The 15,463-nt window shown below is 43.4% G+C and overlaps 1 protein-coding gene across 3 annotated transcripts in view; it reads right to left on the bottom strand.

Moving 5' to 3' along the window:
- PDE7B (phosphodiesterase 7B) overlaps positions 1-15,463 on the bottom strand; it is a 471,343-nt gene that overhangs the window by 178,059 nt on the left and 277,821 nt on the right. The window contains exon 1 of one of the 3 annotated variants that reach the window (XM_016228527.3): positions 7,116-8,091. The exons of the other annotated variants lie outside the window; for them this stretch is intronic. Within the exon in view, the coding sequence (XP_016084013.2) occupies positions 7,116-7,353 (238 nt within the window). The 5' untranslated portion in view covers positions 7,354-8,091. Of the gene's footprint in view, positions 1-7,115; positions 8,092-15,463 lie in introns of those variants that run through there. 3 annotated transcript variants of the gene reach the window in all.

Raw genomic sequence — 15,463 nt, forward strand, 5'->3', positions numbered from 1 at the left:
CTTGATGCAGGAGTAAATTGTATTCTTTGGTTCTAAAATTATGCAATTATTAACACAATCATAACATTTATGCAATGTGGTGAAGATGGCTTTTATTAAATGTTGCATAATATTTTATTGGCATTTCATTCCTCTGGGGCTAATATCTTTAGTGCATTAAAAGATTTTCTTTGAGGGAAAAAGAGTGCAGGGATTCTGTAGTTAGAGTGTGTCTAATGTTGATCTTTTAAGGGAGTAAGAATTCCTGAAAAGTTTATTAAATAATATAAGGAAATTATTAAAAATGGTGATTCCTCAGTAATATCAGACTCACAATGTTGTTTGCTGATGTACTGAAGATCTCCTTTGTCACTATCATACTTCTTACCGATCTAATTCACGCTGCTTAAGGAGAGTGTTTGAGTTATTTCAGCTTGTCCCATTTAAAGGAAGGAGACTATGCACGTGACCTAAAACATAGCCTCTCTTCTTATGTACCCTTATGGCAGCTGAGATAGCTGGATGGTTAAATTGAGGGAGCCAGGGGGTTGGAGAGGATGGGGCAAGCCATGGGAGGAGTCAGAGACCAAGTGTCTCTACTTGGGGGAAACTCTTGGCTAAAACTCTTTGTCTTTCCCTGTCTCACAAGGGCTGAATTGTTTGTCTAGGGCTTGGTGGAAGGCAGATTTCTGAAATTTGGCTTTTTCTTGCAAGGCAGAAACAGTTGTATTGGTCAGGGGATATTCACAACCGTGACTTTCTCTGGCTCTGTGTTCCTACACTTTCATACTGTTCATTGTTCCCTAGGGCTATTGAAATGGAAATATTTTCCAGAGTTTAATAAATAAAATATAATCCAAGATTTAGATCACAGCCACCAAAAGAAAAAAAAAAGTTTCAACAAGACTGCATATTTTGCAGTCATTTGGACCAATTCTGAAATCAAATTAGTTATACAACCAAGAATCTGTCCTACTGAGAGACCTGCTTAGATTGGACTTGCTGCTGACCAGAATCACAATCAGAATGGCATTGATTAAGCCCCAGAAGTTCTGGAGTCAGCCTGGCGGCTGTACAGAATCTGAGCTGATCAAGACAGTCTCCATTCAGAAAGAGCCTACAGTCTAAAATAGCAGACTACATAGATGAAGGAAACATGAGAAAGGCATATTGCCATTCAAACTCAGGACAGACGAAAACAACATAAACAAAACCTACAGATGGAAAAGTCTATGCCTGCTTAGCTTTTGGTTTCCCCTTTCTTTTGGTGAAAGAGTGGGACCAGGGCTGGCTTCACAGGGAAAGTACACCAGGCCAGTGCCCCTGGGACACCAAGAGGGGTTGGAGGTGGAGCGACAGGGGGACAGAAGGAGTTAATTTTGTGAAACCCGATTCATAATGGTGACCTTCTAGAATGTGAGCCCATTGTTGGGTAGGGATTGCCTTTGTTTGTTGCCTAATTGTACTTTCCAAGTGCTTAGTACAGAGCTCTGCACACAGTAGGCACTCAATAGATACAATTGAATGAATGAATAAAGGTATCCACGTAAACAGGGACTTGGAGGGAAATGCAAAGCCTCTGGAGGCAAGGCAAAGTGGATGGTTGATCAGAGAAGAGATCTAGGTGCAGGAGTTCAAAGCCACTGGATTATGAAACTCTCTGGAGGCGGGGATTAGTTCTACCAATTTTATTGTACTGTGCTCTCCCAAGTGCTTTGTTCAGTGCTCCACACACAGTAAGCCTTCAATAAATATCATTGCTTGACTGGGGAAGCAGCATGGCGTAGTGGATAGAGCGCGGGCCTGGGAGTCATGGGCTCTAATCCCGGCTCTGCCATTTGCCTGCTGTGTGACCTTATGCAAGTCACTTCACTTCTCTGTGCTTCAGTTACCTCATCTGTAAAATGGGGATTAAGACTGTGAGCTCGACACGGGGTAGGGACTGAGTCCAACCTGATTTGCTTGTATCCATCCCAGCGCAGCGTGGCTCGGTGGAAAGAGCCTGGGCTTCGGAGTCAGAGGTCATGAGTTTGACTCCCGGCTCTGCCACTTGTCAGCTGTGTGTCTGTGGGCAAGTGACTTCACTTCTCTGTGCCTCAGTTACCTCATCTGTAAAATGGGGATTAACTGTGAGCCTCACGTGGGACAACCTGATTACCCTGTATCTACCCCAGCGCTTAGAACAGTGCTCTGCACATAGTAGGCGCTTAACAAATACCAACAACCTAAGGTGCCTGGAACATAGCGTATAACAAATACCACAATTATTATTATCATTACTATTAGTCATGGTGTTCACTAGAGGTTTACCCTGTGCCAAGCTAAACTGAGGGACTCCTGGAGCAGTTAACTTTAGATGAAGTGAATCTGGGAAAACTCTACTGAGGAAGGAGTTTTTAAGGTGGGGGACCTGATTCGGCAGACTGAAGTCAAGAGAGCATTTCAGATGAATGGCCTGTGCAATGGCTTGATGTTGGGAACCATGTGGTGGGATGGTGAGCAGGTGAGCTTGACAAGAAGACCATTTTGTAAAGAAGCGAGGGGAGGGGACAGCTGGAGGTGGGCCTTAAATAACAAGGTTAAGAGTTTTATTGCATTTAATTAGCAATGGAAAGTCACTATAGGCTGCTGAGATGGCCAGTGGCATGAGCACGATTGATGTTAGAGGAAAAGAGTTCTTTCCATTACGTGTAGGCTGGGTCTGGTGGGGAGTCAAAGATGACTTCGAGGTTTCAAGCATGGGGGACGGGAACAACGAGGGCACCGTTGATCTCTGAAGAGGGATATGGAGATGGTGGTGGCTAAGGGCTCAACTGGCACCAGAAGTCCAGCAGGCAGTTCACTTATTTTTCTGTCTGGTTCTCACACCTGCCTGACTCCCAGACAGTTCTGAGAGGACTGGTTATCCCGTGGACTCGTTTGGAAACTTAATAGGATGCTATTAGATGGTAAAACCATCTCCTAAGTAGGAAAGTCTAAGTAAGTAGAAAGTCTGGGCTTCTGGGGGGGCATATTAAAAAAGGGGTCCACTGAGGCTCATTTTGAGAAGTTTATCCTCTACCCACTTTATAGGACAGTCCAGGCCTTCAATACTATTATGACTACTACTTCTACTAATAATGGCATCTGTGAAGCACCCACTAGGGGATAATCATGGGGGCAATTCAGAATAATCAAAATGGACACAGCCCCTGCCCCACATAGGCTTAGAATATAAGTAGGAGGGAGAACAGGTACTTAATCCCCATTTTACAGATGAGGAAACTGAGGCACAAAGAAGTGTGCCTAAATGTGCTCAAGGTCACACAGCAGGCAGGTGACAGAGCTGGATTTAGAATCCAGGTCTCCTGATGCCCAATCCCATGATCTCTCCACTAGGCCACACTGTTTTCCAGTCCAACAATAAAGCTTTTTAAACATCTCTTTAGTATTTCAGCAATACATGATCCAGACTCTCCCAGTAGCAAAATGAAAATAAAATTATAAACATAGGTTTGATTAACTATTTTAAGCCTGTAGGGAACTACTCCCTAAGTAACTCACGATATGTGACTCTAGTGCGCTGGTGGTGTACAAGAGTTAAAACGCTTTCTAAATGAGCCTAATTTACAACCAGGGGCTAGTTTGCACACTAGGAAAATTTGGCTCTAAATATATCTTGGGCAGGATTTTTCAGAAGGACATCATACGTCATATTGTAGGCACAGTTGAATTTGGAAAGCCTGCTTGCCTGAGCCTTTTAAAGGTGGGCACTGTCAGATTTGAGTACTATCACGTTTCCTTTGGACAAATATCACACCAGGATTTTCCAGTTATTTTTCAGGTTTGTTTGGGCCACATGCATCTGCTAATATCAACTACCTGTTGAACAAAAGAAATTTCTAAATATACACATACAAAGAGACATACTCTCTAACCCTCACCACTCTTTTTCTCCACTCTCCCCAGCACAGACTATGACCCTTCTATTTCGTCTCTATTAAACCCTGTCCCTAGCCTTTTTCAAGTTCCCCTCAAGACTCACCTCCTCCGTGCAACTTTTTCATGCTAATCCCACATGGCTCCAGTCCCTTGATTCACTTTAGCAACCCCTCCATCTGCTGTTTATGGTATTTGTTAAGTGCTTACTATGTGCCAGGCACTGTACTAAGTGCTGGGTTAGGTACAAGCTGATCAGGATGGACCGAGTCGAACCCCGACATAGGGCTCACAGTCTTAATCCCTATTTTACAGATGAGAAAATTTAGGCACAGAGAAGTTAAGTGACTTGCCCAAGGTCACACAGCAGACAAAAGGCAAAGCTGGGATTAGAATCCTGGTCCTCTGACTTCCAGTTCCATGCTCATGTTGTTTCCCACAGTTGACCTATTTGTGTGTGTATCTCTTTACAGGGGTGGCTAGTTATGTATATCCTTTGATGTCTGTCATATATTTATAGGCATTTATCATATTATTCGGGTTTTCCCTTCTCTGTCATTAGATTTCTAAAGCCACTGAAAACAGGGGCTCTGTTTTTCTACTTCCTTTATAATTTCCCACACTACCCAGCACAATGCTCTCCACTCAGTATTCCTCAATAAATATCCTGGGCTAATATTTTTGCACTCTCAAAGGCTTGCCTCTAAATATATTAAGTGAAGCTGAGCAAAGATTCCTTCCTAGGGAGCTATAATGTGTGAAATTTCCAAAAGGTGTCCTTCCCACAAACTCTCCAATAGCCAATTCTATTACCTTCTACAATCCCAAGCAGCAAGATTTCCTGAAATAATATTTAACTCCGGTTTTCCTAGGACCCTGACGATCGAAAAGCTACTACTATGAGAGTTAAAAAGAGGTATTTGTTAAGCTCTTACTGTGTGCTAACCACTGGGGTATGAACAAAGTGATGATCAGACACAGACCCTCTTTGACAGGTCGCTCAAAATCTATTTTATTCAGTGAAGGTAACAAGATTCTGGTATTGGGCAGCCCCTGTCCCACCTGGGGGCTAACATGGTCTATTTAATCCCCATTTTACAGATGAGGAAACTGAGGCTAAGAGAGATTAGTTGGGGAGGAACCTAGGGAGGAAGTTGGGATTGATTCTGAATCCTGTACTCTTTCCACCGCCCATCACTGCCATTGCCACTTTGGGATTTTACAGAAAGGCCCAGAGCTATGAGCTAGAAAAAGGAAAAGAAAACTTAATGTTAACAACCACAATAATTCAGAGGAACAGAAACCTAATGTTCCTTTCAGATGTTTAACTTGCTCTGTCACGCTCCACAGTGTTTCGTGAGGCCATGGAAGTGTTTTTAATCTCATTGCTTGATTGTACACGTGAGCACCTTGTACCACGGATGCTTTTAGCTAGGAGTAGGAAGGCAGGAGCAGGGGAAGAGAAAAAAAATAGCCCTCCCTTGGGGAAACGCTTACACCCTGTCTGTGTACATCAGCTTTTCACTGGCCTCCCTGCAGGCAGTTCCCATTGGAAACAGCACAACAGAAAAGCACCTACACTGGTAACCAAACTGTATTTGAAAACATGCACAGGAAGAAAGACAAAAGCCAAGATGTGTACTGAGAATAAAGACAAGGTGCTTCATTACAAACAGAGAACGTCTACTTTAACCAGCAAAAGTTACTAGGGGAATCTTTTCCCTTGTACATTTTAAAAATCACATGATGCATATGTTCTTTTTCCACTGCTCTGAGCAGTTCATAGTAAACATCAGCAAACACATAGGACCCCATCCTATGTTTTGGACATTTGAAAGAAGAAATTTGAAATGTGAATTTTGAACATCTAATTGGTCCACACAAACCAAAGGTTGAAACAGTGAATGCGATAGGGCTGTTTTCTGCATAGGTGGCCCTTTCCCGTTTTTCTCTTTTAATAAGAAAAATGTGGCTGCTTTAGCATTAGCACAATTTCTCTTTGTGGGCATCACTTCACACTTGCCACATAAACCTCAAAATCTCATTGGCTTCCTTCTCCTTCTTAACCATGGACTACGTTTTTTCCACTGACTTCAGAACTAGTGTATGCTTGTTTCCTGATCTTTCCTGTATCCCAAACAGTTGACTTTCTCTCAGATTCTTCTAATTTCACGCTATTGCAAATGGTTCTTGGGTCACTGAAGAGAGAAGGTGGCATTGGTATTTTCTTGAGAGTTGGTCTAATGCTTTTGATTTGCGAAGAAAATGAGTCAAAAGTCTCTGCATTTTCATTTCCCCGTTTTCCCCAATAAGAGAAGGAAGACCCCAGGCTGCTTAGCCCAGTATCTTTCACCCCTCAGCCTAACTGCCTGTCAGCACTGAACACCCTAGACCAGCCAAAGGAACACACACTCACATCTTTCCTTCTTGTGTCGGTTATCTCCCCTTCATCCTCCCCTCCTGGCCGCCCACCCAAGCCCACTCCTCCATTTCCCTCCACCTGTGAGCATGTGTGTGTGCGTGCGTGTCAAATCTCTCACATAAGGAATCAGACTCTTACAGTTGGTTTCATAATTCACAGCTGACAGGAACCGTTCATAGAGCCGTACTGATTCTTCAAAAGATCCACTTCAAAACAATCCTCATGGGTGTTAATGCGTCTAATGAAAATACTACCCAGTCCACACTAAGGTCCCAAGCCCCAGAGGAATCACACGAGACGACGCTCTAACAGCCTTTCCCTCTCGAGCACTTTCCCCCGTTATCAATGGATTTTTCCTGATGGCACGTAAAAGGAAGGTTGCTGGTATTCTCCTTTCGGAGTGGGAAACGGAGGCAAAGACCCCAAGCAACTTGCTCAAGTTTACGAAAAGGGATTTCAGCCATGACTCAACCTCAGGGGAGATATCATTACAAACCCCTGTGGTTCTAGAGAGCAACAGTGAAATGCACCCTTTAGCCAAATAAAACCCTTTCAAAAAATCCCCCAGTTCTCTCAGAAACCACCTTAAACCTCTCTCTCTCTCGCTCTCCTTCCTCGCAATGCATTTCAGTAATAGAGTGTGTCATCAATTATTTCCCAGCTGTCAGAACCCCAGGCTCCACGTTTCGTCCCGCTTTCTCTCGCCATTCCAGTGGCTCGATTCCCCCATCGGGGAAGCGGAGGGAAGCTGACCCAGCCCAGGGCTGTCAACTTTTCCGCCACACATTTACCTTACCTGAGAAGCTGTTCAGAGCATCTTCGCTCTCCAGGAGCCCTTGTGGTCTGGTCCCCTGCAGTTCGCTTTTTGATTTCCACACGAGCTTTACCATCCTGATCATCTCTGGTAAGTACCAGGATAGGGGTCCCTGCTGACAGTCCGGCAGGCTGCCCAGGGAAGAGGGCAGCAACCTTTCCCCTGCCGTCCACCTTCTGCCCAGCTCGGCTGAGTTAAAAAACCGATCTAGCACAGGCATCCTGCCCCGTTCCTCCAGAAGTGCTGCTGCTGCTGCCGCCGCCGCTGCTGGTGCTACCAGAGGGGAAATTCCTCACAGGCAGGGGAAAACGAACACAAGAAAAATCATCTCCAGCTTCTCCAGGTTTAGCCTCTGGACAAACACGGAGGAGAGATTTGCTTCCCAAGATTTCTCACTGGTGAGTGATCTGAAACAGTTTACTGTACTTCTCCTTCCTCAGAGATAGAGTGCGGTTTTTTTTACCCCCCCTCTCTCAGGCACTGAGTTCACAACACTTAATTAATCCCAGGTTACAGCTGGAATGATGGCAAAAAAAAAAAAAACCAACCCAACAAAAAAAAACCAACAACCAACCTCCTCCAAAAAACTCCCACCGTCGAGGATTAACGACTCTGTTCCCGTTTCTCCCCTATATCCCTCTCTTTTTCTCCCTTCATCTGCTCTTCCTTTATTCTGGTTTGATTCTTGCCAGGTATCACCAACTAGCTGTCACTCTCCAGAGGCTTCGGGGGAAATGCCGCTTTATCCCTCTGCCCCACAACCTGACCACAGAGAGTCGCTATCAGAAACTACTGGGGGTGGGGGGGAACGGCGGCCGGCTTCTGAAAGAGAAAAGCTTCACCAAAATCATGCCCTGCAGCCTAGAGGAGCCTGTGGTAAGCAGCAAGGAGCTGGAGTAGCCCAGAGAACCCGTTCACAGCTGCCTCTCTGGATGGCCTGGCAGCGGGCCATTTCTGCCTTCCACTAATGACTGCATTATGATGAAGATATTAAGAAAGCTGTTTGAATTTATCCACAGTAACGCAATTAAATACACTTCCTCCTCCCCCTCCCCGCCCCTCTTCCTCCACCACCCCCTTCTTCCCTTCTCTGTCATTTGGTTCTCAGCAAACCTAAAGGGTTTTTTTGGCCTATTAGTCAAACCCCTTTGTAACCTCAACTGCCCTTCAGCTGGAAAGGGAAGGAACATTGATTCACATTCCAAAGCTAACTGGGAAAGAAAGTGCATTAGGAAACCCTCAAGATCTGCATGCATAAGTCCCGGGCCATTGTGTAATCTGAACAAATGGTTCAGAATTTTTTTTATTTTTTCCTTAATCCATTTCTCGAAGAAAAAATAGTAATAAGGAGTCCAAGGCACCTGATAGGGGACAGGAGAAAAAGAACTCGAAGAAAATTATTTTTCCCGGGAAGTAGCAATTTTGCCTCAGGGCTTGGTCTACTAAGATACTGGGCTCCAACGGGGAGCAGTTCATCTGAGGGCAACCGAGGGGGGCTAGCTAGCCATGTCCATGGCTTTATAGCTAGAAGATGACTATTCCGTGCCAACCCTGGTAGTCCAAACCAATATAAAAAGGGAACACACCCCTGGAGGTGTTTTGAAATGCCCTGGCCAACACAGAGATGAAGCTTTATTGTATTTGGCACTTCTGCCAGCAAATAGGATGTAGGGGAACATTTTGAACTCAAGCATTCTCGCGGATAGTCCTTGCTTTCCTGCAGGGAGTTACAGCCATCCCTCCTTGCTCCCCTTCTCAAATCTCCGCATTGCAAAATGCTTTATTTGGCTTGGCACTTTATTTTGCTGATAAACAATCTGTCGCTCCTGATCTACATTCCTTGCAGGGTTGGTTTGTCAGATGATCATTTGATGCTACTTTAGAGGTGGAGGAGAAAACTGGGGAGGGAGATGGCTGTAGGGTGTACCTTACTCCCACCTTTTTTCTTCAAAAAATTATAATATATACTAATTTATATACACTATTTTTTTAAATATCATTAAACCACAACTTAGTAGGCTTGGCTTTTCCTGATTGAAATCAGGGATGGCTGGATATTCCAGGTGGAAAAGTATACAGACAAGCATTCTGCATCTTTCCTCATAGGAGAAGATTCAAGTGATATAGATTGTATGCAAACAGCCTAGAAATTCATATCCTTGAGTAAGAACGGAAGAATGAATGCAAACCCCCAAAGCATAGGTGCCCACGCCATGGGGGTGATAGGGGAAATTCCTCCCAAGGCTAATGGAGAAGCAGCGTGGTCTAGTGAGAAGTAGCATGGCCTAGTGCATTAGAGTACAGGCCTGGGATTCAAAGGAACTGGGTTCTAATCCCCTTTCTGCCAGTTGCCTGCTGTGTGACCCTGGGGCAAATCACTTTACTTCTCTGTGTCTCAGTTCCCTCATCTGTAAAATGGGGATTAAGACTGTGAGCTCCACGTGGGAAAGGGATTGTGTCCAACCTATCTTGTATCTACCGCAGCGCTTAGTACAGTGCCTGGCACACAGTAAGTGTTCAACAAATGCCATAAAAAAAAATGAGCTTGGTTCCTGGGCTGGCTAGTCTCAAGTCTCCGATAAAACCTGAGAGTTTCCATTCACATCTGAAATGCATCATGGCCTGTTAGGAAGAGTTCAGTCCAGAAAACATGGGTTCTTATCCCATCTCCATCACTTGCCTGCTGTGTGACCTGGATAAGTCATTTAACCTCTCTGGGCCACAATTCCTTATCTGTAAAATGGGGATAAAGTACCTATTCTAAGTTTGAGCCCTGTGTGGGATAGGGAAGCAGAGTGGCTTAGCGGAAAGAGCACGGGCTTGGGAATCAGAGGTCGTTAGTTCTAATACTGACTTCACCACTTGTCAGCTGTGTGACTTTGGGCAAGTCACTTCACTTCTCTGTGCCGCAGTTACCTCATCTGTAAAATGGGGATTAAGAGTGTGAGCCCCATGTGGGACAACCTGATTACCGTGTATCAGTGCTTGGCAAATAGTAACCACTTAACAAATACCACCATTTTTAGCTGACTTTGAGAAGCAGTGTGGTTTAGTGGAAAGGGCACATGCCTGGGTTCTGATCCCAGATCTACCACTTGCCTGCTGTGTGACCTTGAGAGTGTCACTTAACTTCTCTGTGCCCCAGTTTCCTCATCTGCAAAGCGGGAATTCATTAGGCGTTGTCCTTCCTACTTAGACTGTGAGCTGCCTGTGGACAGGGACTGTGTCCAACTTGATTATCTTGTATTTAACCCAGTGCTTATTACACTGCTCGACACACAGCAGATGCTAAACAAATACCACGATTACTAATTATCTTGGGGACATTAGTGTCCTGAAAAATGGGTTGTTGTGCTTTAGCCCAACTGCATTTATTTGAATCATTCCTAAATAGGTTCTTCAACTCATTCCACAGTTTGGCACTTCCCTGACAATAACAACTGAAGAGATTGCTAAGGGTTCTACTGTTTGAATTTTACTTCAGTTATTTTGCATCACCACTTAACACCAGGATATCCTGACCCTCAGACAAAGAGGATAAGAACAAAGAAAACAATATATGATATAATATGCCACACACGCTACTAATATAACCATACAATCTGTGGTTACACATGTGCACAAGGACTGTTTTCTCTTTTCCCCAAGGTTATATAATTTCCATTGTACTCCTTTTAATTGTTTCAACCACTTCCTAATAACAAACATCTTGGATGAATTGTGAATTTACAGATCATTAAAGATGAGGGTTTTTTTTTTGTCAGGATAGTTGAGACAGTTGGGATAATATAAGAATGAGCTCTGATTTTTCACCCCAGTGAAGAACCAAAAATCATTTCAGGGTTAACAAACATTATCCTAATTTAAAAAAAAATGGGTATCCTTCATCCAGGGCTCTAATTAAAAAAATTCCACAAGAAACCCATTCTTATGGTATTTCTGGCTTACCCAGAAACAGGAAGTACAGGAAATCTTGTGAGAAAGCCTGGTTTGTGAGATTCCTGGCTCAACTTTACTGAACTAAGAGATTGAGATGGTTCATATAAGCTTCAAATACACCCAAATGCTTTTTAGGCATGTCTGAATCCAACCTTTCAGTCTCAGGGGGTCTTTAATTTCTATGACCAATGGCTAGCTTCTAGTTTCTTGATTCTGAAGGGCCTTAGGTTATGGGTGCTTCAGGCACTAGGCAGGTTTTGAGAAACAAACCAACCCTCTAGCCTTTGGAGCACTTCACGGAGGAAGCGGATCAGTAGAAGGAAGAGAATGGGCCCAATGAGGAGCTGTAATTTAGAAGGACAGTCTGGCTGAGTGGAGATGGCCTAGGAAGAAGAGACTTTGGCATTGACTGACTTGAATCTACAGTGCAGGGCAGAGAGGGGCTGAGGAAATCCAGAAAGAATCTGGGAAGAATAGAGATAAGAGGGTGTGAAACATCACAGCCTAGTGAATAGAACTCAAACCTGGGAGTCAGGAGACCCGGGTTCTAGTCAGAGTTTGTCCACTTGCCTCCTTTGCATGTCCTTGAGCAAGTCCCTCAACTTACCTGTGCTTCACTTTCCTCATCTGTAAAATGGGGATTAAATATGTTCTCCTTCCCCTTTAGTCTTCCAGCCCTATATGGGATCAGGGCTTTGCCTGATATGATTATTCTAAATCTAACCCAGGACTTGCATAGTTCTTGGTAAATAGAAAGCACTTAACAAATATCACCATTATTATTATTTTTATTAGATAACAGAAGGAAACTGCCCTTCAACTAACTATAATTGCTCCGAAGGTAAAGGTGTCTTCTTTTTCTTGTGGCTGTTTCAAAGTTAATTTCCAAAATTAAGGCATCACTGATTTGAAGGTACCAGAGGGGCCACATAGAGTCTGCCATTCCCAAAATGTCCTAGTTCATTTTAGAGTAGTGTCGGCTTCTAAATTGTGAAGAGAGGGAATGGTGCTTCTTGAATGAGGTGCTTTCCCAGTAAAAAAGAATGGGATGAATTAGTTGTGCCCAGGGCCAATTCAACCACTGGGCCAAAAGGGCCATTTGCCCCCAGAACCACCACCACCATCTTTTGCATGCCACTGGTAGTCATCAAGGGGGACTACTGTGTTTATCCTAATAGTACACTTCCTCAAACAAGACATGTGACTGGACTATAAGTAGCCCCATTGGTTTTGCTAAAGGACAGTGCATACAGGCATTCAGATAAAGATGTGAAGGGACAACATCTGATCTAGGGGATCACAGAGTTTCCACTAACTTCAGTCCACCATACCTTGTCTCCCCGTTTGTGTCAGTGAATCAATTTGCATTTTCAACATCAGCTCTTTATCGTAGGATGGGGGTCAGATAGTATCGTCGAAAATGGTTTCAGTTATAGAAGACTGAAGATAGATGAGTAAGAGAAAGGATGAGGTCAGGAGGAGGATTAGAAAGAAGGTAATTTGGGGTCTGCTTGTTTCACCGGATCTTCAAAGGGTTCACTTAAGATTCTCTCTTCATGTGTCTCTATATTTTTAGATTGTGAGCTCCCTGAGGTGCCAGGGACCAGGTCTAATTCCCACTTGTGCATCTTTCCCAGTGCTTAGTACAGCACTTCGCACATTGTAAACACTTACTAATTACTATTATTTCTACTTCTACTAGAGGGTCTATCATGGTCTGACTTACAGGTTCAACACCCAATGGAGTGCCAGGCAAAATTAATCCCATATTAAAATGGTGATTGATCTCTAACTATATCAGTATCTGCCAAAATTACTGCTTTCTCTTGTCTTCCTAACAAGATATGGAAAACATTAATTGGATATCACCAAGATGACATTTTCCCAAAAGCTCACACCACCAAGAATGATCTTGAATGGACATTTTGGGTACTCTTTTATCTTTTAAATGTTTCTTTGTACTGAAGACTTGAGCCAATTTTGTGTATTTGTTTGTGTTTGGGTATTTATCATTCCTGACGTGCCTGTCTCCAATCCCTCCTTCCCACTTCAACTCTTAGACCGTGAGGGCCACAAGGGACAGGAACCATGATTAATTCTCACCTATGTATTTTCTCCCAGAGCATAGTATAGTGTTCTGCACACAGTAAGTGTTCAATAAATACTCTTACTACTACTATTTCTTCAATTCATCAAGATAGATCCAAAATACAACTCACTAATCCTTCCCTTCCATTTCCTTAATATTAACACACACACACACACAACCTTAAAGCATGGCAAATAATAATGACAAAAGTCATTCCAATGAGCTTGAAAACTTTTCAAGTTCTGCTGAACTCACCTTTGGAACCACCACTGATTTTAGTTACTTGTTCTTGGAGAATGCTGCTCAGTTAAAAAAACCCTAAATAATGCATCCAGTTTTACTTGAAAAACAGAAATGCAATATTGCAGGGATTAAATAATACCAGAGAGCAATGCCAGCAAGCTGGTAGATCAATTTATTCACAGAGCCCTTTAGGAGTCAGTGAATGTTTTCCCAGACACGAGGAAAATGGGGGTTGGGGACTGGCCTTGGAGCGGAGAATTATGGGGTGAAAAAGAAAGCAAACGAACTGACAGATCCACAGTTCTGATTTCACAACAAAGGTGCCTCCAAACAGCTCTTTAAAATATCCCATTGACTCAAACTACACAGAGGACACAGCTTATGCAGAAGCAGTGCATGGCGGACAGTGGAGGAAGCACATTATATGTAACTTTGCAGTTGAACGATGCCTGCATGGCCTTCATTAACCTAGTGCTCTGGTTTTCACTGCAAGTTTCTCTTTCCCTTTCTCATTACTTTCTTTCTTTCTTCAAAGAAAGAAGGCAGGCATGAGTCCTCTTTCCTGGCTCTCAGTTTCCCTAGTCAGTGCCAAATCTACTGCCTCCAGTAGTCCTTCCCCCAACAAATTAGTCCCTGAACACAATGGCTGTGAAATACTGACCAAGAGCCTTCATTTTCTTCACCTGATTTTCCTCTTTCCTATTATTTTGTTCCCTAGGGTTATCTTTCCTCTTGTCTCCTCCTTCACCACCCCAACAGACTCCCTCAAAAAAAAAAAAATAGAATCACAGACTGGACTGTAAAGCTCCTCTCTAGACTGTAAGCTCATTATGGGTAGGGAATGTGTCTGCTAATTCTGATGTATTGTGCTCTCCCAATCACTTAGTACAGTGCTCTGCACCAAGTAAGTGCTCAATAAAAACCATTGATTGATCGACTGATTGACTGGACTGGACCCAGGGGGAAGCAATACTATTTTTCCTAGGGCCTGAAACCTGGGAGACTAAAAATTCCAATTTTTCAAGCAGGTAGTCTTGGTATCTACAATCTATGCAGGGGAAGCCGAAGAAATAGGTCAAATGGGGATGTTTTAATAAGGGAGGAGGATTTCTAGAATTAGAATTCCACTAGATTATAAACTCTTTGAGGGCAAGGATCATATCTACTCTTTCTATTGTATTCTCTCAAATGCATACCACAATATTCTGCACACATTAAAGGCTCAGTGAATACCATTGATTGATAAATTGGCAATCAGCATGGCCTAGTGGATAGAGCATGGGCCTGGGAGTCAGAGAACCTGGGTTCTAATTCTGGTCTTGCCACTTGTCTGCTGTGTGACCTTGGGCAAATCACTTAACTTCTCTGTGGCTCAGTGCCTCATCTGTAAAAATGATGATTAATACTGTAAGCCCTATGTGGGACATGTACTATGTCAAACCTGATTAGCTTGTATCTACCCCGCTACTCTTTCATTTTTTAAATTGTAATTGTTATGTGTTAAGTGTGCCAGGCACTGTACGAAGTGCTGGGGTACATACAAGTTGATCAGGTTGGACACAGTCCACATCTCAAATAGGACTTACAGTCTTAATCTCCATTTTATGAGGCCCAGTGAAGTTAAATGACTTGCCCAAGGTCACACAGTGGACAAGTGGTGGAGCCACATTTAGAATTCAGGTCCTTCTGACTTTCAAACCCATGTTTTCTCCACTAGGCCACATTAATACAGAGCTTGGTTTGAAGTAAATACTAAATGAATACTATTAGAAAAAATTGATGGATTCTCCCTCTCCATCTGCTCTCTTGGAGAACTCATTCTGTCTTACGTCTTCAACTACCATCTCTACTCAGATGATTTCCAAATTGACCTCTCCAGCCCTGATCTCTCTCCTCTGCCAGTCTCTCATTTCCTCTTATCTTCAGGGCCTTTCTACTTGGATATTCCTCCAACACCTCAAACTTAACATGTTCAAAACAGAAATCATCATCTTCCCAACCCTTTCTCTGTCCTCCCCGAGACTTTCCCATCACTGTAGACAACACTATCTTCACTCCC

The sequence above is a fragment of the Ornithorhynchus anatinus genome, chromosome 2 (assembly GCF_004115215.2).
Source record: "Ornithorhynchus anatinus isolate Pmale09 chromosome 2, mOrnAna1.pri.v4, whole genome shotgun sequence".
NCBI lineage: Eukaryota > Metazoa > Chordata > Mammalia > Monotremata > Ornithorhynchidae > Ornithorhynchus > Ornithorhynchus anatinus.